Source organism: Lathyrus oleraceus, chromosome 1 (genome assembly GCF_024323335.1).
Source record: "Lathyrus oleraceus cultivar Zhongwan6 chromosome 1, CAAS_Psat_ZW6_1.0, whole genome shotgun sequence".
Lineage (NCBI taxonomy): Eukaryota > Viridiplantae > Streptophyta > Magnoliopsida > Fabales > Fabaceae > Lathyrus > Lathyrus oleraceus.
This window is the reverse complement of record NC_066579.1, coordinates 19,200,818-19,225,387: the sequence shown is the minus strand read 5'-3', so window position 1 is coordinate 19,225,387 and position 24,570 is coordinate 19,200,818. Positions and strand designations below refer to the sequence as shown.

Genomic DNA, 24,570 nt, shown 5'->3' with positions numbered 1-24,570 from the left:
CAAAACACGTGGTAATTTGGCTTGTAATTCAGAATTAGTGAAGTTCAAATTCGGACCATGGTGATTTCTTCAGTTTCAAGTCACCATGTTCAATATGTTAACTTCATAACAAAGATTACAATGTGCCAAGAAAGGTTGCATTTGGACGCTTGAGCATAAAGTCATGGCATGTTGAAGTTGCACTACGCCAAAAATCACTTTTAACAGCGCATCTTAGACAGCGCTTTTAAAAGAAAGCGCTGTCTAAGGTTAAAATTAAAATAAAACACGGAAACTGTTCCAAAAAAATAATGAAAGCGCTGTCTAAGGGGGGGTCTTAGACAGCGCTTTTTAAAAGCGCTGTCTAAGACCCCCCCTTAGACAGCGCTTTTAGAAAGCGCTTTTAAATATATACCTTAGTCAGCGCTTTTGATAAAGCGCTGTCTAAAGTCTTTAAATTAAAAAAAAAATTAAAACCAAAAGCGCTGTCTAGGGGGTATAGAAAGCGCTGTCTAAGGCATACTAACCTAAAACAGTTTTTTTTCCTTCTCACTATGGCATGGTCTGATTCAACTACTCACAAACAATCTCGTCCCTCTCAACCCCTCTACGTTCCTCAATTCCGTTCCAATGCTCCTCCTCCCTACAACAACCGAACCCATTTTCCTCCGTCCGAGGATTCATCATCTTTCAATCGCTCCACTCACAGACCACGTGGCCGAGGCGGTTACGGTTATGGTCCTCCACGTCATTTCCCTCGACCCGAACAACAACAACCGCCGCGGAACTTCAACTACAACCACGATCCTCCTCATCGGAACAATCGCCCTCCGGTTGAGCCCCGCATTGAGCCAGAAAACGGCGTCGTTGCGAATTTTGAAGCGTATGAATCTATCCCCGTTGAGGCTACCGGCGAGAACGTGCCTCCGCCGGTGAATGTCTTTGCTGAAACCGAACTTCATGAGGATTTGAAGAATAACATTGAGAGATGTAAGTATGTGAAACCTACTCCGGTTCAGCGTTACGCGATCCCCATTGCTGTTGTCGGGAGAGACCTTATGGCCTGTGCTCAGACTGGGTCTGGTAAAACGGCGGCGTTTTGTTTTCCGATTATATCTGGGATTATGAAAGATCGTTTAGGTTCTGGGTTGTCGGCTATGCCACATGGCGGTGGTTCCGATGTTGCGTACCCCACTGCACTCATCTTGTCTCCAACTAGGGAGTTATCATGCCAGGTTTTGTTTTTGTTGTTTTACTTTTCTATTTTAATTTTTTATTCTTTAAATACATATTTTGTTTAGTTCAAAGTAGAAAACAACAACATAGTTTGAGTCTAATTTTTGTTTTTTTATATGCTCAAAACTATTGGTTAGATACATGCTGAAGCAAACAAGTTTGCTTATCAAACAGGAGTGAAGATTGCGGTTGCTTACGGGGGTGCTCCTATTGGTCAACAGGTTTTTGTTTTGTTTGTTGGTTTGTGAGGTTTTATAGTATGGATTCAAATTCATTGTTTGTGACTGTAAACAGCTACGTGTTTTGGAGAGAGGTGTTGATATTTTGGTTGCAACTCCTGGGCGTTTGGTGGATATGATTGAAAGAGAAAGGGTTTCTTTGAAGAAGATTAAGTATCTTGCTTTGGATGAGGCTGATCGGATGCTGGACATGGGTTTTGAGCATCAGATTCGCAACATTGTTCAGCAGATGAACATGCCTGCTCCGGGAGCTAGACAGACTTTGCTTTTCAGTGCCACCTTTCCTGATAATATACAGGTTGGTTAACTTTAATCCCTGTGATATAGTTTTTTAGTTACTGTTTTTGATGATGTTCTTGATGCTTTGAGAATTGTTTACTGTTTAATTGATGTGTCTTTGTAATGTTATATTCAATTGGTTTGTGTATTGTATAACGATTTCATGCTTTGTTGTTGTGAACTGCAGAAGCTTGCATCTGATTTTTTGTCAAACTATGTGTTCCTGGCTGTTGGAAGGGTTGGTTCAAGCACTGAATTGATTGTACAGAAAATTGAATCGGTTCAGGATATGGAGAAAAGGAATCGTCTTGTGGATCTTCTCCGACGCAATGTAGTCAATGGGAAGGTAATATTGCAATGTAAATCTACAATTATTGTTGCTTCTGTACCAGCTGTTTTTGATATACTTTGTGTTTGATAATATTTTTTTATGAAATGCAGCTTGCTTTATCTCTTATATTTGTTGAAACAAAGAAAGGAGCAGATGCTTTAGAAAGTTGGCTATGCAGAAGTGGTTTTCCAGCTATTGCAATACATGGTGACAAGGTTCAAATGGTTAATAGCTTTTGTTCTTTACTTTATTTCCTCTGTATTCTTTTACTGAATTCAATGTTAGTCGTCTATCTTATGTTGTATTAGCTACTGTTACAGTGCCTTATGCTTTATTTGTTTCTGTATTTGTGGTCCCTCGTGCAATCAATTCCAACATTTTGATCATAGAATCCAAAATAAAACTTGAAGTAGCTACTCTTAGTTATACTCTTAGTTATACTTGAAAGTAGCTACTGTTGCAGTGACAAAACAAGAATGCACGTCGGACCACGTCTGTTTCGCTACACATATCTAAAATTAAATTAATTTAATTATCATTTCCAATTCTATCACAAATACGAACTTCTCCTTTATCTTTGATAAAATTATTTTTTGTATCACTGATCGAAAATGTAGACTTCTTGGTAGTTCTGAGAGGGTGACACTTGCTAACTCTGTGTTTAGTTCTATGTCAATCTATATCATGCATGATTTGTGGCTTATATATAATAAAGATTACAAAATTATCAAAATTTATAAGGGTCCATAACCGAACTTTTCATATGCAGGCTCTTGCTCAATGTAGGATGGTGCTGAACGATTTAGGTGTTGATAAAGTTCGTGACCAGGATACTGCCGTTGCTGCTAAGGTATATTAAGAATTTTCTCTGTGTGAAAGTACATATGGACTAGTTTGTAGAGTGGCGCGTCATAACTATTGAGATTTTGTTGACAGACAGTGGCCATAAATTGTGTAAGACACACCGGAGCCATTGCAAGTTCCCGAGCTGCAGAAATATACGGCCTGGACATTCTTGCTGAAGGAATTCAGGTAATAACGTTTTGGAAGATTGAGCTGCTAAACCATATCTGAGTTTGCTGGTCTAAGTCAAGATTAAAGTTGAGGTGTTTTTTGCTATCTTTATAGGTTTGCTATAGCCCAACTTGGATGGATTGCTGGTCCATCAATGATGCTGCTTTTCGCTTTTATTATTTACTACACTTCTACTCTTCTATCAGTTGGTTATCGAACGGGTGACCAACTTAACGGCAAAAGAAATTATACTTACACACAAGCTGTTAGAGCATATCTTGGTGGCTATAAGGTCAAACTTTGTGGGGTTGTGAATAAGTTTCTCACGGTGGCTATTAATGTGACGATTTGGGATAAGCATGCTAGTCCTGCTGGTCTGGTTTGTTTGCTTTTTACTATAATTGGGGGAGTTCTTTATCAGCAATCGGTTACTGGGAATTGTTCAATGCTATCAGTATGAAAAAACCCTGTTATTCAAATGATGTGATTCAAACTGTTTGCTGAATTTTATGCAGGAATGTTAAATCTGATCTCTGTACTGAACATGAACATAACATGTAATGTTTTTCATTTTCATAGAAATAGTATCAAAATTCTGCATGTGCTTGATATTATGCTTATAAGTATAAGTAAATGATTACTTCAAGCATTACACACTTGGTTAATGTGATGCAGGAGGATTTTGAGGAGCATGCTGCGAAAGTCAAGACTCTAAAAGAGAGTCCATCAAATGAAAACTTGCTTATCCTTTATGGATTGTACAAGCAAGCCACTCTTGGACCTGTTACCACCGGTGAGTTTTCTTTTATTTAAGAAGTCATTTTCAAATCGATATTTCCACTTTTGAATCCTCACTGTCACCTTCCTGCAATAACGAGTGGAGGGTTAGGGCCGACACAAGCTTAAGGCCGAACAAACCGTTATAAGTTGAAAACAACTTATGGACATGTCATAAGCTATTTCTATAAGATCTTCTAAACAGTTTCGCTAATGTTTATGTCGGTAGATAAACTCAAGTAGGCTAATACAGAAATGCGCTAGGCAATAAGGCTTATGGATTATGATTGTTCATGATTTTGTGTATGATTTACAGCTCGTCCTGGGATTTTCAGCCAGAAAGACAGAGCTAAATGGGATGCATGGAAGGCTGTTGAAGGTAGAAAAAGTTATAAGTTTCGGTTTTTAGTTTCAATGCAACAGTCAAAATTATAGTTTCAATGCAACATTGTCAAAATTATATTTATTTATTTTGCAGGAAAATCCAAGGATGAAGCAATGAGTGATTACATCACTAAGGTGAAACAGCTGCTCGAAGAAGCTGGTCTTTCTGCTTAACAACATTGTCATGTCTAGCTTTCTAGTTCTATGCTAAAAGTTTCTATGTATTTTGAAAATAAAACAGTTGCAGTGTTTGATGTTTGATCTAAAACTTTTAATATATAAACTTAATTGTTCTGTATTGAATTACATGTGTTACAATGAGGTCAGGTAACTTCATCACAACTACTGAAAATGTCTGTTGACAGATGCAGTGGCTAGAAAGCGCTGTCTAAGGGGGGATTAGACAGCGCTTTTGGCAAAAGCGCTGTCTAAGGGGGGGGGGGGGGGGGGGGGGCTTAGACAGCGCTTTTTGAAAAGCGCTGTCTAAGGTATACCTAAAAAAATTAAAATAGGAGGGTCTTAGACAGCGCTTTTGGCCAAAGCGCTGTCTAAGGTGGGGGGCTTAGACAGCGCTTTTTGAAAAGCGCTGTCTAAGGTATACCTAAAAAAATTAAAATAGGAGGGTCTTAGACAGCGCTTTTGGCCAAAGCGCTGTCTAAGGGGGGGGCTTAGACAGCGCTTTTAATATTCAAAAAAGCGCTGTCTAAACCTTTAGCAGCGGAGGTTTAGACAGCGCTTTAAAGCGCTGTCTAAGGCTAAAAAAAGCGCTGTCTAAGGTCTTGTTTGGCGTAGTGTTGGCACTAAAAACTGGTCATGTAACTTAGAAAATTCTGAGTCCCAAATGGCTAAAAATAACTTGTAATGTCTTAATGAATTCCATGGTCTTCCAAGCATATTTTGACTTTGATCCTTTAAGAAAACTTGTAGAGGACATCACAAATTACATTGTGCAAAATGAATCAGCCTCAAATGTTGAAAATTGAAGAAGTTATGAATCTTGAAAGTTGAGAAAAATGTCACTTAAAAATAGGTCAAATTTTACTAAGTCCACAAATGACCTATAATGTCTCCAAACTTTTGATGATCCTCCAAGCATAATTTGGTATTTTCATGTAAAGAGAAGTTATAGAGGATATTGATAAGAGTCATATGCAAAAATAAACATTCAAAAATATTGAGAATTGAAGGAGTTGTGATCCTTTGAACTTTGACTTCAAATGTTGACTTTTTGGTCAAACCTCTTGGAATAAACTTGTGTGCTTGGACTTTTCTTGCATTTTAAGGTACATGGATGATCATATAAACTCAAAATAAGGCGTCCTTAAATGTCTCTTGATTAAATTTCTCAAGGTTTGAGGTAACTTGTTGAAGAAGGCATGGAAATAAACACATGAACCTTTGACTTTCCTTGAGAAATAAGCCACAAAATTTTGAGCTACTCTTTATCAAAATGATTGAAAGATGCTTTAGAACCTTAGATATCATGCTTTGAGAGATAAGCCCCTTGAGAATCAATGGTTGAACACACTTTGACTTGAGGAATCAACAAAACCCTAGTTGAGGAGTCATGTTTGATGCTCTTGATGAAAAGCCCTACCTTGCACAATAAACTTAAAGAAAACAAAATATATTTTTGCTATTTTTATTAGTGATTAAATAAGTAATAAACATATAAACACAAAGATAAAATATCAAGAAAGATGTGCTTGATGATCTCTACAAAAGGCAAACTCAAAGATGAGAGAGAGAGGATCAAGATGTGATCTTGTTTGTATGCAAGGATGCAAATGACATATGAGATCTTAGGGTGAAAATTAGGGTATGACAATACCGTTTACAAAATACTTGAAAAGAAACATAAGGGAAAGAGAATAATAAACTCAATAAAAGGATACATTCAGAAATTTTTGATTGACCATCCAAGTTTGGAACAATATTGGTGACATAAGCATACATTGAAAGTAGCATCCTGAAACAAAATAGAAGAATACATGTATGTTCTAATTTATATAGGAAATATAAAAAACTCAAAAACTGTCTTCAGTTCAGAACAATTAATTGACTTCACCATTGGAATTGAGAAGGTAAATACATGATTGAGATATCGAAGCAAATCAATACATATGCCATAACAATTTATAATCACACATTCAATTTTTGCAATGCAAGTATTGTTTCCTCATTTTTTCTTGCTTGAGTTTTAGTAATTGTTTGTATTGGAGGGTTCACCACACTCTCTTCCACTTATACATTGTATTGTAGAAGAAACCTTTAATAAAATAAGGCCCTATCATAAAGATTTTGTAAACAACAAATATACATGTAACACAATGTTGTCGACACAAACAAATATTTAAATTGTATTATTTTTACAATTCAAATAGTAAATGTAAGAACTTAAACCTAGTGAAAGTCATCAATACCATCGACCAATGCAACTCCTAATTCTTTCCAAGTCTCAAGGGGTCTCTTAAAGAAACACTTCATTAATGTAGTAATAAGACGTAAGTAAACCCACATAAAGACACAAAAGTTACTCATGCTTCAAATAAGTGATAAAGACATGAAATATCTTCTTTTATTTATAATATTAAAGAAAGGTTTGATGATTAACATGCAACCACAAGTGGTGTCAATGATGTATGCATTTCTTCTATTCAATACATCCATAAAATAGAAATACACAATGAAATACAATTTGTTTGTCAAAGCCATCCTAAAAAACGTAAATATATGCTTGTTTAAAAAGTCTACATGATAAAATCATCAAAACAATTAGTATGATAAAGATGCCTTAGCCCATTTCAACACATCTTCAACAAGTTGCAACAATTACCTTGAAATGGAGTCTTTAAATTATTGAAAGGAACCTAGACATAAAAATAACATGATTAAGGTCCTAGAAAATTTAAAATTATCAAATGTTTTCCATCACTTGGTTACTTAAATAATCTTTATCTTCAGTGGTCCAATCATATCTAGAACATAATGTAGTGAAACCTCATCATATAATAGACCTACCTCACATAAGAAAGATTATCACAATAAACTAAAGTTAGGTTAGTTCAAAACTAACTCTAAAGCTAACTCAATTGAAATAGTATTTCCCACCTTTAAATATAACTCTAATACTTTAACTATAACATTTATACTTGAGATTTTTTTCTCATGGATTTTGATAAGAGGATCTTCAAGTTCCCGTTGACAAAAGTGATTAAGAAAGCATAATTAACAATCCCTTGAAACTCTTGTAAAATACAATCATTCAATATCAAATTCACCTTAGGGTGTAGAATTTTTTGATCATCAATCCAATGATTTATATTTGAGATCAATGGAATAAGTTGTGATGGTTATTTAAATAGTATCATTCATGTTGATTGGTACCATGCAATCTAAGTATGCACCATACTTGACATAAGTAAGTAATAAAAATATATGATTATTATATTTAAATTCTGTAATCTCCATTAACGAAAGAGAATGCCTGTTGTGTATAAAACAAAGTGGATTTGTCTTAAGCCAATTTGGTCGAATCAGAATAAAACTATCTTATAATAACTATTAAACACTATATGTAGTGGATTGCATAGAGTTGACACTAGATGTAAATTAGTCTACCTAATTTCGTACCCCAAAATGTTTTCTCCCCTTTTCATATTTTATCCAACCTATGACTTAAGATTCATTTGCATTCATTCATATACATCATACATTCATATTAACACATTCTCGGAAACATCATAGATTCAAAGCTTGTGAATAACATAATTTCATCTTGCTTGACCTTGTGGGGCTGCATCTTGACACGTTATTCATGCTAACCTTAGGTTGCTTGGCTTAGTCTTGAGGGACCATTTGATCCTTGAAACCCTGAATGTATGGACTGTCTTGGGGTGAGCTTGTGTGTAGTGCCTTATTACCTGTTTTGGCTGATCTTGAAACCCTAGTTTCTTGATGCATATCATGTATGAAGCATTATTGTTTGTTGCATCATTCTTGTCCACATGGGTTGCCTAGTGGTATTGATTTTCATATGAAATTGGGGATACTCATCATGGTGATGCATTTGTTTGAACATGAAATCCTAGTTTAAGAGGTTCTTCATTTTGGTTTGTTTGTTGACCATTGCTTATGAATAAAACCCTGGTAGTGGGTGTTTAACATTGGGCAACCATGGATCTTGTAACTGGATTTGGTGATTGAAACCCTAATTCATTGAGAGAGGTGGATCACTTTGTCTTGCATTATACCATTTGACATCAATCATTTTGGTTAGGGTTTATTACATGATTATTGGATTTTATGCATTCAAGATCATTCTTGAATCATTGCTAATGGTGCATCCTTGGACTTAAGATCACATTGCTTTGGTTTACTTCTTCAGATGGATCCCTTGGTTCATATTCCATTTGTTCATGTTTCAAAAATATGATTCATTCATTATGGATAATGCATTTCTAGTCCATGTGTTCATATTCCAAAACTTTGGTTCAAACTTGATTTTGGAAGAAAGAACTACAATTTGAAAATGAGATTTTGTTTCATCCAAATAACCATTTTCATTTACAATTGTCCATTTCATTCCATACAAGACCATTTACAAAGTTTCACACAAAAAATTATAAAAAAATTGGCACTTTGACTAAAGGGTGACTTTGGTCAATAGTTGGCTTTTTGGTAAACTTTGACCGAAGCCAACCATCTATTTTTCTAAGTCTAAATCCTGAATTTCATTGATCTTGAGTCTTCATGTTGCATCATCTCATTAAATCTTCCATCTAAGCTTACTTCTATTACAAGAAAGTCTTAGTTTGCATTTGGCCATGGAATGTTCATGATGCTCATGTTTTGAGGTCTTGATTCAATGCAAAGTCAGCCCTGCAATGCATTAATATAAATAAGCAAACCAAAAACCATTACAATTACTAATTTGTTAGCTTACTTTCATATTAGCAAGTGTTTAACATGTGGGCATTCAAGGCACACTAGCTAATTCAATCCAAACAATACAATCAAGGTTCACAAAGCTAATCATGGTGAAAGGGACTAGGTCAGTAACCTTGTGCTTCCAATATCATGACAATCCAAATCATCTCAAGACATCACCATGTTAACATAATAGCAATTAACCTATTGTGATGAGCCAACCCCCATGAGCAATTAACATTTTAATAGTCCTAAGCATAATGCAGACCACAAATGAACATTGGCAATTAAAGCTCACATATCTAACAAATATGAAAACTCACCAAGTACCTAAAACAACAACTTCTAACAGGGTTTAACTTTGGAATAACAACATAACTGAATTTTGATTGAATTCAAACTAACAATTAACTATAAAATAAATTCATAACCAACTTCTCATTGAACTAACATAAGAAAATTCGAATTAACTTCAAAATAACCCTGCATTCTTTTGCTAACAGAAGGAAGTGTGATCACTTATTAACCGAAACACCAATTCTTGCATATCACTAAGTGAAGTCTTAACTAACAGCTAACACATCATAACTGACTAACAAATTATTTAACAGAAAATCTAACTTCTAACTAATCTAACTAATCTAACTTCTAACTTCTAACTAATCTCTGTTAAATCGAAATTCTATAAAATCAGGTTTCAATAAACAAACGCAGGAGCAGCAAAACATGATAGCACATACAGAAGCAGCAAAAATGCAAAAACACATCACGAAATCAACAACTTTTTTCTATCCTATAATCTACAGAAGCAAGAAGAAGAATGAGGCATTGAAGAAGAAGAACTGAAACGAGGGAGAAGAGGGGAGAAGCTTACTAGAAAAGTCATCGCTGTAGTTGGAGCAAAAGAGCCACCGTGTCGGAAATTCTCATCCGTACTTACAATTCGTGCTCATTTATTTGCATTTTCCTGAGCATCCACGATCTTCTGTCAATTTCATACTGCAAATTCGAATCAAGCTTGAACCACCGAATCTGAGTCAAGGAGAATCGCTGCAATTTCGTGGTGGTTGTGAAGTTCGTTTGAAGTTCTGAAGTCGCGTTTGCAAGAGGTGGTTATTGAATTCAAATTCAGTTGGATACGGACTCGGTAATTGTTGAATTTAGGTTCAATTTTTCTGGTTTAATGGAGTTTTAATTTGGAGCGTGAAGAAGAACCATGCTTCAGGTTCGTCTGGTGAGAATCCTTTTTTCGCGTGACCTTAGCTTTTTTGGACGTTGCTTGCTTCGGGTTTGGTTTTTAGATTAATTATAACTTAGGATAATTGGGATTAAATGTGATTAATAGAAATAATTGTTATTTAATTTGTTAATGATGGTTAATCGGTTGATTTTAAACATTAGAAATTCTAGGTTCAAGTTAATAAACTTAGCCTAATTTTTTTCATCATATATTATTGTTTTAATTAATTAGTTCTTAATAATCTTGATTCTAAATTCCGTTTAATCAAATTTGTGTACATTGACCATTTTGCCCCCTTTATTTAAAAATGTTCAATTTTATTTAGTTGATTAATTCATTAGGTTTATCGTGCAACTAGTTCAACTGTTATTTTTTCAATCCCACTAATTAGTGTTGACCAAAGGTCACTTTGGTCAACCAAATCTTTTGTATTGTGTTACAATCCCCAAGCTTATTCAAGTGATCAAAAGATCATTGATCATTTGATATGGCAAGTCCATTATGCTCAAGTTGTATTGGATATGCTGAATCTCAGGAGCTCCAGACCTCAAGGTTCAAATGCAAGATCAAAACTTTAAAGTAAATGTCAATAAAGCATAACTGACAAAGTGGACTACTTCTCAAGCAGAACAAATGTACCAACACTTGTCAATTATAATTCAGATTGTGTGGTACGGGCCTTAAGAAATAGAGAATGAATGAGAGTGGAGAATTCCACTAACTCATTCTGAATATCTTTGGGTACGTGACGAATGACCCAATTGCTCATCGTATTCACCTCTGTTCATAGGCTTTAGCACAATTCGAATCAAATGATTGTCAAGTCTTATTTTACAACAAGTAACATTGTATCATCATTATCAATAATCAAGATCTCTTGTCAATAACTTGTCAATTGTGATTCAAGTTGTATGCCATGAGCCTTAAGAAACAAAGAATAGTGAGAGTGACGAATTGATATCATTGTCTAGAATATCTTTGGGTACAAGACGAATGATCCAGTTGCTCAAGCTATTCACCTTTGTTCTTAGACTTTAGTGCAATTTGAATCATACAATTGACAAGTTTTCTTCAAGAAAGCATCAATCATTCAATACTTCAATAGTGAAACATCATTGCACACCAATCCTTCTTCAACAGTGAAACACCCTTATACTCTTCTAGGATTCAGTACCAGACTTTTCTCCTTAATGTTCATACATCTTTTGGGATCATTACCTTAGGGTCACACACCAATTTCTTAATAAATTTCCTCATGCATTGCCTATACAGTTCAGATTGTGGCATCCTTTATTCCTCGCCTATAAGGTTTAGACCTTGGCATCTTGCCCATGGAGTTCAGACTCTGGCAACCCTTGATTGTGCCTATACAATTTAGATTGTGGCATCTTTTATTCTCCGCCTATAAGATACCGACCTTGACATTCCTGCCCATAAAGTTTAGACTTTAGCACCTTTTATTCTTTGCCTATAAGGTACAAACCTTGGAATCTTGCCTACACATTTCAGACTTTGGCATTCTTATTTCCTGCTCATAAAGTACAAACTATGGCAACTTTTTTTTGCCCATGGAGTTCAGGCTCTAGCATACTTTGTTCTTTGCCTATGAGGTACAGACCTTGGCATTCTTGCCCTACAGAGTTACATACTACAACAAGCCCCCTTTTACCCCATTGAGTTCAGACTCTAGCAAACCTTGATTTTGTCTATGCAGATACAAACTTTGACATTCATTCTACCTTTCAGTTATAGAATTTGGCATTGATTCATTTTTCCCATGGAATGCAGACTCTGACCACCTCTTTTAACGCATACACAGTTCTGACTTTAACATCATACTTTATTGCCCTTATTGAGTTTAGACTCTAGCATTCAGACCATTCATTCTGCCTTACAGTTACAAACTTTGGCATTGATTCATCTTACCCATGGAGTACAAACCCTGGCAACCTTTGACATTGTATTGAAATTCAGACTTTGGCATCTTATTCCTTGCATGTATTGAGTTACAGACTCTAGAAATATGTTCTTTGCCTTTGTATTAGTTCAGACTATGGAAGTCATCTATCTTGCCATATGGAGTTCAGACTTTGGCTATATCTCATTCTGCCTTGTGGGGTGCAAACCCTGACAAATATATTTTCCTATCCCATGGAGTCTCTGACTTTGGTAGCATCTTTGGTTCAGACCATTGCCTTCACAAATACCTTATGGTTGATTACCATCATTGGTTAATGCCACACTATTGCTTTTTTAAGCAATTTACTTTGCCTATGGACAATCTAATCAATATATCTTTTATTTTCTCCGTATTAGTTCCACGAACTATGAAGCTCTAACTTTTTTATTGCACAATGAGAATATGTAGGCATGAGGGTTCGAATCCTCCACGAGCATATTTGTTTATTCTTTAATCATTCATTCTCCATTTATCTCTATGGACCATTAATCACTACATTCATTCAATACCTACTACCTTCATTCACTCCATGTGATATATTTCATATTTGAGCCAAATATACTATCTCTTTGAATTCCATTCAGTGTCTGCTTGTGAGCCAATAACTATTTGGCTATGAAACCAAACACTTAATTCTCTTTGTTTTCAGCCATACCATATAATGGCGAATGCTTCAGGCTACCCACACATTGGTTAATGCCAGTTTTCCTCTTGGGTTCAGATTTCATCCCTTTTTAGAGTCAGACGATATTATCCTTTGGTTCAAACCATATTTGTTATCACTCTTCTTTCACATCCTACCACTAGTTCTATGAATTACAGAGTTATGAATTCCTTATTGCACTATAAGGATACGTAGGCGCGAGGGCCCTAATTCTCACTGGGCACTCAATCTATTCCATTTTCTCCTTATTCTTTCGCGAGTAATCCTTAGATATAACACCCATTCGAGCAAAAATAATCAAAACGATTTCCGTTGAGTATAATAGATGTGAGGGATGCTAATACCTTCCCCTTTCATAACCGACTTCCTTACCCAATTATCTCTTTCTCCCGGATTTTATCGATGTTTTTCCTTTTCTTCGAAAATAAATAAAATTTGATGGTGACGCTGTTGTATGTTCGAACATGCGATGCGATCATGTATATTTCCGCTAGCTTCACCTAATACATGGTAATGAATATGACAACACATAAAATAACAATTAACTTAAAATTAAAAACTTATAGGATTATTTTATCATAGTCTTATCAATTTTCAAGGTAACTACACTCTGTTTCTGAAATAACCTAATTACCTTTGTGTTTTTAAAAGCTATCTAATGTCAACCCTATTGCAGCACATCCAAACAAGAAAGTTCTTATTTTGGTGGTTTCCTCAAAACACGAAAAAACCTTACTTGAGATACAATTTAACAATCTAACAAGGTGAATTGACATACCATGACCCTATACTTGAAAGTAGGTTGTCATACATTTATGCTTTTTACTTGTTATGCAAATTATATTATACACAAACAATGACTATCACGTGAACACCTCCTTTACATATATGGCATATCCTAAATAAATGGCTTGACAAGTTTGATGACCATTTTGTTAGGAATAAATTGTATTTGTTTGTGAGGTGTTTAAGCCTTAGTAGGATAAATGGTAAGAAAACATATGCCATTGATCATGTATTACATAAATTTTTGAAGTATCCTACAATCATAGAATTAACCATTGAAACCGTGGTAATAGTTAAGTATATAAAAAACCATATATGAGGAAGAAGTTATAGAAAAAACTCAATTTAAAAGGATAAACATAAATCATAAAAAGATCATATATCATATATGGAGGGATGCATATGAGTTTAGACATTGATAACTCATATACACACTCTCATTATAATGAAACAGAAAGTAAAAACTTTATATATATATATATATATATATATATATATATATATATATATATATATATATATATATATATATATATATATATATATTCTTGCTCCCTTGTTCGAACTAATAGTCTTCCTATTTTTTCTTACTCCTCCTTCATTAAGATGTGTTTAGTTTAAAAATAACATATTAGGTTACAAAAACTAAGAAGAAGATGAAATCGCTTCTTCCACAACTTCAAAGGTTTCGGCTAAGTGAGAAGAGAGGAAAAATTGGTTATGATGAAAGAGGAAAGAGAAAAAAGGATGATTAAATTTAAAAGAAGAGAGGAAAATGATATATTGTGATTATATTGCTCAACCCGCATGGACCTACCATGTGGCCGAATTGGGAAATATAATGAATAATTGAGTTATTTATTACTACCTTCGTTCTTTTATGTGAGACAATTTATTGAATAATTAATATATATATAGTCTATAAACCGACCAAATACATTAATTATCAATTATCAATGTACATAAAAAAAAATAATTGTCTATTATATTAAGAAAATATCTAGTTAATTGCATTAATGTATATATTATAGTGTAAAATTTGAAATTATAGAAGGGTATTATAGAAAATTAGGTGGCATTTTTTTTTTATTTTAGGTAAATACTTGATAAAATTTTTGATATGCTTAGTACTTTAATGATTTAGTACTTTTATTATAAAGCAAATACTATATACATAACTCTTCAATTATATGACACAATTAAATTTTCTCTACTTTAACTCATTTATTTCTTCTGTCTCAAATTTCTCTATTGATGTTCTCCTAAGTATTTAAAAAATAATATATATTTTTATTATAGGAGTTTTCAATAAGTTGGTAAAGTTAAATATGAAAAATAAACTGTTTTTAAATATACGTGTATTTTATTCTAAATATAAGAGCATGATTTTTATGTTTAAGTATAAAAAATAAAATATTAATCTATTTATAATTTTAAATATGCTAAAGTGAAATGTTTTATAATTAAAATAAAAAAATTGAAAAAATTGTTTTTTTTTTGTCCACCAAAGAAATATATGGATTTTCCCCAAAATCATCACATCTTCTATAAAGCTACCTCCTCTAATGTAAAAAGTGCCTAAAATCTAAAATCAAAGAGAAAAAAAAACCAAATATCAATCTCCTACTATGAGTTTCAGAATTTCTTCTATACTATCACTATTTCATGATTTTTGGCATTGGATACAGGTATCTCTGTAATCTATTGAAATAATAATTATATACATTCTTCTTTCTATATTTAACTTTCACATCAACATATGATTATTGTCTTTGTCTTAGATTAATCATTAAATCATGTACTAGTATAATAATATACATCCACAAAAAAGCATCTCTAAACATAATGACCCTCATGAAACACCAAAATCATCTCTCAAACTTTGCCCTAATGCATCCCATTTGATCGTTTAAATAAATCCTTTAAACATATTATTAGGGTTTATCCTTAGTCCATGTTAATGTTAAGTATAATAGATTTGCACTTAAAATTAGCCTCTAATTTTCATCCCTAACAAAATAAAAACTTAAACACACGTTTGTGAAGAAAAAAACTTAAAACTCCACTGTTTTTTTTTTGTCACACGCTCCACTTTGTTTAAATTTTGAATTATACAATTTTAACTAAATAAAATTTAAACTAATTGGTTCAAATTAATTTTTGATAATATCTTTTTCCGCTGATTTTAACAAATTGCATTTTTTATAGACATTTTCGCATTAATTCTCTCTTTACTCGAAAAGTAAGTAGGCCCCACTTTATACTGTTTCAAAACTATAACCCCAATTTCCATTTCTTTCGTATCCTAATTCCACTGAAACGAAATTTCAATTCAACCCAAAACCCTAATTTTGTTTCGACTTTGCTCCTTTCAATCGTAGATCATATTTTAGGGTTTCCTTCACCTTTCGGAAACCATGGTTAGTGCTGTACCTTTCGCTTCGATTCCGATTTTTTGTTCCTCTTTTTACTATTTTGTTTCACTTCAATTTTTCTTTATCTTACTATCTTCCAATTGTTTATATATGCTAAATTGGATTTTTGGTGTTCTTTTGAATAACAATTGATGATGATAGTCGAAGTGAGGTGTGTTGAATTTAATGATTTGATAGGGATGTATTTATGTTGCGTGTTGTGTTAATTAATTGTTGTGATTTGTTATGCAGCATAAATTGGGGAGAGGTCATCGTGATAAACTCCAGCAGTTTGTAACAATAACCGGAGCTAGGTAATGTAGTAGTTTCTTGCTTTGTTTAGTTTCCCGTTCGTGTTTGGATGAGCTTATTTGAGCTTATGACATGATCAAAACAGCTTATGATATTTTTCATGAATTTTTTGAACTTATTTTTATAATTTCTTCAAGATAGCTTATGAAAATACTACCTCCTGTCCTTTTTATAAGAGTCCGCAATTTTTATATTAATTGAATACTTAATGATATATAATCCAGATACATTAGTTTTTCAATGAATCTAAAAAATGAGATGTCTCTTATAAAATGGATGGGAGGGAATAACTTATAACATGTATAAAAACAATTTAAATTTATTTTATCTTTTCTTATAAAAATAACTTATGCAAGGTTATTCATAAGCACTTATTTTGATAAGTACTTATGCTATAAGCTATAAGCTGCAAATTAGCTCTATATCCATACAGACCCTTGTTGTTTTATCACTTGCTTATGAAACTTATAGAAATTAGTTTTGTTATATATTTATTTATCATATTTAACAATAGAATCAGATACCTTAAGGCTTTGTATATGTGGGTCTTGATTTGTTGATGGAGGAGAGAGGAGAGAGGGATATTAGTGTTAAATCATGGATTGAAGGGCTTTGTGTATAGTTCTGATCATTCATTTTTGTAGCTTTGTCTAGTATTTTCTAAATCAATCATGTTTCACTTTGGTTTCTTGATAGTGAATTTTAGTTTGGTGAGCTGATTCATTCTAATTTAGTGTGTGTTTATAGAAATGCTTGTCAACTTCATATTAACTTGTGCTGTCAATATGATCTAATTTTGTATTTTCAGCGAGAAAGTAGCAATGCAGGCTCTGAAGGCTAGTGATTGGCATCTTGAAGGAGCATTTGATTATTTTTACAGCCAGCCTCAGCTTAGAAATGTAACTGATTCTAGACACTTGGAGGAGCTATACAATAGATATAAAGGTTAGCGACGAAGGTGAAAATATTGTGATGCTTATAGCTTTTAAGTAGTTGCAAGTAATCAACTTATAGCCTCCAATAACCATAACATTCAATGGCTCTAGAAACATGACAAAAGGATTGAAATCACGGTATTAGCGTTACAAGCATAGAGTGGTTGGCATCCACAGTAAATTTTCTTTCCTTTGAGATTGGAACCCTGTTGGAAAGCTAGTATATTTGACGACTAAATAAACTTATTGTTATTTTGAGAGAACATCTGTGCCATTCATACCTATTTTAAATTAATTATGCTTCTCAACCAAACTTTGGAAGCATTTTAAGATAAAGTATCATGGAATCAGAACTGATTTTATGATGTGGCTAGATGAAGACATTCTAGAATTATGTAGGAAACAATAGTTAGGGCTCCCTGTAGCCTTATCTTGAGGAAAGTGTCTCTATTTGGGTATCTTAGTTTTCATGTATTTCAAATGCTGATATTCTGAATCTTTAATAGTACACATTGGTTATTCTCTCACACTACAGTTTTACTTATATCCATATAAAAAAATGTAACTCATTCAAAGTATTACTTATATCCATATAAAAAATGCAACTCATTCAAAGTATTGAAGGTAGAGGGTTTAAGATGATGAAGGAGGCAAAGGAAAGAATAAATACTTTGAATTGTGATTATTATTTTTATATACCAGAGTGAGAACTATTGTGATTATTATTTTTATATACCAGAGTGAGAACTATTGCTTGCTTATATTAGAATCCTAAGATCATCACTGAAAAGATAACACACATAACAATTGAAGAACTGAGATAGAGTAGAGGACAGCCTAATCCAGGGGTATTTGAGGTCAAACATCATCTTGGGTTGGCGCCAAATTGCATCTGAGACAACCAAGGACTATCTGCATATGATAGGGGTTGGCAAAAGAATGATACAATAGCGGGACAAAATATTTTAAGGCTTTTGAGATAGGTCATAGAAGCACAAACAAATAATCCACAAACAAGAGAGATTTCTGAGAAAGAAAGGGTAGCCGGAATTTGTGTGCGTCTAACAAGAAGAAAAGAATCATAGAGAATTTTCAATGAAGTATCAGATTCTATGGATCTTGGCATGTCACAGAACAAAGACTAGATAGGCCATCAAGGATGCATGGTGAAGTTGCGATTACGGTCTTCATACAAAATTGTAAAACCTTCGAAATATGATAAGGAAGGATGCAAAATAATAAAAACTTCTAATTGTGATTATGCATTTTATTTTACCCAAAAGTCTAAGCACTAACTCTTATTTATACTAGCACTAGATATCTATGCTAATTTAAAATTAAACAAAAAGAAATTTGGAAATCAATCCTAAGATACTATATGATATTTTAAATTACTCTAAGATACAAAGCAAACTTGGAACGTATATCGATAATAGGAAATATCCTTTATTGAGTATAAGGGATGTGAATGATATGGTAGGTTGAATATCTTGTAACTTTTGCATGTGAACTTACATTAAAGGTCCCCTGTTTTTTGGGCTGAGATGCTTATATTTTGAGTTATTCTTAACTCATAATTAAGTCGCTATCATTTACTAGAACAAGGTACATAATGACTGTTTTCTAATCCTTCACTCCCCTAATTTTCATACAGATCAATATATTGATATGATTTTCGCAGACGGCATTACTCTCCTTTGCAACGATATCCAGGTTACTGCTTCTGAATGCACCAAATTATAGTCTTGAATCATTGATTCAGCATCTTTATAGTTTTTCACATGTAATTATCACAGAACCTGTTATTTTGAACAGTACTTGTAAGCAGAAAATCTCGAGTCTTTTTTATTGAAATTAGAAAAGACTTGCTGTCAAATACTTTAGTGGTTTTCAAAGTTTCATGTCATTTGATTAGGGGATTGATCTGATTAATTGTCATCCTAATAAATCAGAGTGGTGGAAATTAGAAAGAAGAAAACCTTGGCTTTATACCTAGGTTTCTTAGAGACAACACATAAGAGATGCTTGGCGTATCTTGACAACTTGTTTTTTTGTTCTTTATGAGTTTTTTATTCTCAAAATTAGTTTTTAAATTTGCTCTCAGATGATTTCCTACCTCAGAATTAGTTAAAAGTAGGTGATCAAGTAGTAAAAAACTTAGGACCCATTTTGAATAATAATGAGATCAGAGGATACGATGGGAATACAATGTAATTTATTAAAGGGATCTGCATATTCCAAGAGAGTGTGGTTTAGTGCCATCTCTCTTTTGTTGGGGAATGCTTTAATTGGAAAAAAACACAACCCAGATGATCTTATTTCTTAACAAACAAATTAAATTTAAAACATAAATTGTACAGCATCGAACATATTTCAATGAAAAACAGCTATAAATTTTGCCATTAAATAAATTAGTAACACTGAAATTGGAACAAATAGATTAAAACTCAAAGGAAAACCAATACAACAATTGAAATATAGTACTACTCTCTCTGTCCCAAAATTGTCTTTCTAGCCAAAGAATTTTTTTCCAAAAATAAGAGTCTCTTTACTTTTTCAATGCAACATTAATTAATTTTTACCAACTTTACCCCTAATAAATATTGTCTACACTACTTTCAAGTTATTAAATCATACTATGCATTTATGACAACTAATAGTAATTAATGGCAATTTTGTAAAATTGTTACATCTATTTATTCAATCATTACTTTTCTTAATCACTTTTATTTTGAGACGGAGGGATAATAGGTACATTCCAGTTTGTTGAGCTTTTTAAGTGTTTGTCAACTTGTTTATTGCTCTATTTAGCATATGCTATGTAACTGAATTTTTCATTATCTATCTTAATTTTGAATTCCATTGTATTCATGTCAGACACTTGCTGATTACTGATATCATGTTAATACCTATTTGATCATCTCAGTTTCATAGGTCTTGTCAAATACTGTCGTATAAGTTGTTCAAATCTTATCGACTTAAGCTGTTTTATTCTCTTATTTACGTTTCCAATGTTCGCGTTTGGAGTTAAAGGTTAATACCATATTCATTCAAAGTGTAATTGATATTTTCTTGCTATGTGCAGGTGGATCCTCAAGATATCGTAATGGTATGAATGTGTTTTTAAGATTGTTTCATTTTTAGATCATGTGGTTATTTGCTGTTTCCTCATTTGATGTTGTCCTATGAATTCAACTTTAGAAAATGTTCGAAAGAGATTGGGGGGTTATAACTGGGAAGTGAAAACTTCACAGATTTTTTCAACTGTGTATTTTCTTTTAGGGTTAAACATACGAGAAGTTTAAGATGACATGTAGAAATGTTAATATTGGTTTCATAATTTTGCAATTTTCTCTGAGCAAAAGCTCTATTTTTTTATATAAAAAAACTGGTGCTACGAAGCCGACATCATAATAGTACCTGGGGAATTGTTGTAAAAGAAAGCTGATGCTACAAAGCTCCCATCATAGTAAGATTGGCGAATGGCTGGATTCATAAGAATGTTTTTCTTAATGGGGGGATGTTTACATTTTTGCAGTTGGTTCTTTCATGGCACATGAAGGCTGGCACTATGTGTGAATTTTCCAAGAAGGAATTCATTGAAGGCTTACAATCTCTGGGGTATGAATTTTATAGTAACTTTGAAATAAAACTTGTTTCGGTAATGACTGAAAACCTGTTGAAGGTCTTATCAAATTTTGCAGGGTTGATTCGCTGGAGAAGTTCCGTGAAAAGATACCATATATGCGCTCTGAGCTGAAAGATGAACGTATGAACAATAACATTCAGATCATGGCTTTAAATGAATCTCAATCATACCATTTTTATTCATTTGTCAATAAAATACCCGTTTGTTTTAGCTTTTTTTAAACAAGATTTTTATAGTGTAACATTTTTGTTAAAAAAAATTTACAAAGAATTTTTTAATAAAAACTTCAAATGAAAATTTGGTTTGAATAGTTGTTCTTAAAATGTTATTTTAGGTGTTTCATCATCTTGTTGAAACTTTTTTTTGATATCAAAATTTTAAATTTTGAAACTTTTTCAAATAGCTTTTAATAAAAATCATTTTTGAAATACAACCTTTTGAAAAATTGCTATTTTAACTATGTTTTGATGTTCAATAAAGTATGTTTATGTTATAAGATGTCCAAATTAGTTATTTTTTTGGTTAAGTAGTCTAGTGGCTGAAGTTCACCTTATTGAAGATGAACAAGTGGGATGTCGCAAGTTCGAACTCGCGCCCCTGCACCCGATGTCCCTATACAGCTACCAACTTATCTGTCTTAACGGGACCATTAGTCTTTCAGTTTATAAAAAACGAGTTTGAAAAATCTTTTAATATTTTGAAAAACGTTTTCGTAAAAATAATTTTTGAAAATACAAAGAAAAAATCTATTTTTTTAAAGCTAAAACAAACAGGCTCTATATCTCCAACGTTAATTGAAGATCTGACAGTATATATTCGTTTTTGGGTTGTCCAGAAAAATTTCGCGAGATATATAACTTTGCTTTTGGCTGGGCAAAAGAGAAGGTAAGAATTGATATCTTTTTGTTAACCCTCCCTTTTTTGTGTAGCTTGACTAATCTGTATGGAAGTAAGTGATAACTTATTGGCCATAAGGCGATTACCTAATTCAAGCAATGTATTTGGACCAATGGAAATATACTAGTTGATGCATAAGAAACAATTGCCTCTTCCATTTTACTTAGTTATTATCGTAATTTCTTTCCCTATTCAATTAGGATTAGGAGTCTTGATTCTATGTAAACAGGGGTTAATACTTAATCTTTTAGTATCATCTGATTATTTATCATCAAATTATCAATCATAACTATATTTTATTCTTCAGTATTCTTTTTCTCCTCTCTTTATCTAAAATCTGTAATTTCAACAAGTTGTATATGATTTTTAGTTGATTTCAATGCAGTATTGATTCTTTCACTTTTGCAATCTGTTACCATGCAACAGTAATATGCAAGTTAACTTTTTACAGGGTCAAAAATCTCTGGCATTGGATACAGCTATTGGAATGTGGCAATTATTATTTGCCGAGAAGCAGTGGCCACTAGTTGATCATTGGTGCCAGTTCCTACAGGTAATAACACTAATTATACACTTGGTAAATTAGAAGCTTTCTTATTAGTATGATAATACTTGTTTATTTTATTTGAAATTGAAAATTTCGATGTCAATTACTCAGGCTCGACACAACAAAGCAATATCAAGGGATACATGGTCTCAACTTTTGGAGTTTGCAAAGGTAAACTAATAAATTATTAACCTTTAGAATAAAGTTCAATAGGTGCTCCTTGATGTGGATTAAGAGTCATGAATTTAGCCATGCGTGGTCACTGTTTGTATACTCCTGTGTATGCCTAGACTGAAAATCCAGAATAACAAGGAAAAGTAAATGTGGCTGTTCAACTTCATCGATCAACTTTAGTTTTAAATCGTTAAGGTCTTGTTTGTATTCTGATTGCCTTACTGGTCTTTATTTATGTATTGCCATTTGTTTTGCACTTTCTGGCTCTGAAACACAATGTGTCAATTGGAACAAAAAAATCCAACAGTTCACCAGGACAATTTTCAATATTCTTATGACAATAGTTTAGCCTATACACAAGGATATTTATTCATTTATCATCTACAAAAAGAGCCATAACCATAACATAAGTGTAACTTAGTCAAATGAAAACTGAACCAGAATAGGAATATTCCTCTGCAAACCGAAGATAAACTCAAATCGCGAAAGAAAAAGCAATAACACTTTTGCTACGAATCTTTGATAATAATTCTTGGAAAAATTGAAAAGACATTGATTGCAAAATCTTGTTTTTTTTTCTTCATTATCTGACTAGTTGGATATATGAAATTGTGTTATCAGGAGTATTTGCATATTCTTTCATTATCTGATTAGTTGGATGTATGAAGTTAACACAAACCGATAATATTTGGCGTGTTCTTTTATGCAGACGGTTAGCTCCAATTTAACTGATTACGATGCTGAAGGTGCTTGGCCATATCTTATTGACGAGTTTGTTGACTATCTGAACGAAAATGGTGTTGACCAACACGGTCAGATCAATGATTCTAGTCTAAAACGATGATTCAGATCAATGATTCTAGTCTAAAACGATGATTCGTTAAAATGCTGTTTTAGAAAATTTGATCTCTGGACTTTCTAGGATGGACTCGTTGTCGAGGGGGATGCGGTCTAAATATGCAAAAAGAAGCGGGCATGGCTGCTAGAACAAAACTCATTCATGCAGACAAGGAGTAGCAACAGTCTCTTGAGATTGTTTATATTATTAGTACATCGATTTATTTGGGAAGTATTGTGGAGTTAGTAATGGGAGACTTCTGATACCATATTAGTTTGTTGACCCTTTTAATAACTTGTACAATGTTTGGTTAGATATAATATTTTGAAATTATATGGGAAAATTGCTAGCACACGTAATACCACTTTACTTGGAATTACTTATAGAAAAAGCATTGGCTCCATATGTTGCTATCTTTCTTGTTTTTTCTACTAAACGTATATTCCAAGTAAAATGAGGTATGTCTTTATAGCACTAGCGCATATTAAAATATTATAAGATGATTTCATAAGTTATTTTAGAAAAATTATAAGAAAGTTAATTTTTTTAATAAAAAAATATCGAGTTGATAAGACTAACTATGGTGTTACACGTCAATACAAACAGAAATACTTGTTAAGCTAAATAATTTCTTTGTGAATTATGAATTCAATAAATTTAACAATGTGAATTGCGTAGGGTTTGATGATAATGAATACTAAACTTTGTGATGATAAATTAAATGTTTTTAAGTATATGATTATTTTGAATTTAGTTGTATTTTTAATCATTACAATAGTAAATATTACTGTCTTTGTTTGGTTTTTTTAAGTGTTATTTTTTTTATCTATTAAAAAGTCTAATTAATATTGTTATTTTTTAAACAATAATTATTTATTTATTTATAATATCTTTAATTATTTATTATACATTTTTTCTTTGTAATAATTTGTTAGGGATTTTGAGCTGATCTCAATTTTTGTTATGGAGTTCTATGATGAAGTCAT

At 32.8% G+C, this 24,570-nt stretch overlaps 3 protein-coding genes across 3 annotated transcripts; all 3 read left to right on the top strand.

Moving 5' to 3' along the window:
- The first annotated feature begins 533 nt into the window (after positions 1-533).
- LOC127087798 (DEAD-box ATP-dependent RNA helicase 37) lies at positions 534-2,509 on the top strand. The gene is made up of 6 exons (XM_051028727.1): positions 534-1,214; positions 1,353-1,436; positions 1,510-1,752; positions 1,921-2,079; positions 2,175-2,322; positions 2,373-2,509. Exons 1-6 carry the CDS (start codon positions 534-536, stop codon positions 2,507-2,509), a joined length of 1,452 nt encoding a protein of 483 aa, XP_050884684.1.
- Positions 2,510-3,696: 1,187 nt separating this feature from the next.
- LOC127115362 (acyl-CoA-binding domain-containing protein 1) lies at positions 3,697-4,542 on the top strand. Its single transcript, XM_051046929.1, has 3 exons — positions 3,697-3,871; positions 4,172-4,234; positions 4,334-4,542. Exons 1-3 carry the CDS (start codon positions 3,712-3,714, stop codon positions 4,411-4,413), a joined length of 303 nt encoding a protein of 100 aa, XP_050902886.1. The 5' UTR covers positions 3,697-3,711; the 3' UTR covers positions 4,414-4,542.
- Positions 4,543-16,070: 11,528 nt separating this feature from the next.
- Positions 16,071-23,927, top strand: LOC127133506 (uncharacterized). Its single transcript, XM_051061744.1, has 11 exons — positions 16,071-16,238; positions 16,485-16,546; positions 17,353-17,489; positions 19,134-19,192; positions 20,565-20,588; positions 21,018-21,100; positions 21,184-21,248; positions 21,964-22,013; positions 22,477-22,578; positions 22,684-22,743; positions 23,456-23,927. Exons 1-11 carry the CDS (start codon positions 16,236-16,238, stop codon positions 23,588-23,590), a joined length of 780 nt encoding a protein of 259 aa, XP_050917701.1. The 5' UTR covers positions 16,071-16,235; the 3' UTR covers positions 23,591-23,927.
- Positions 23,928-24,570: the final 643 nt, after the last annotated feature.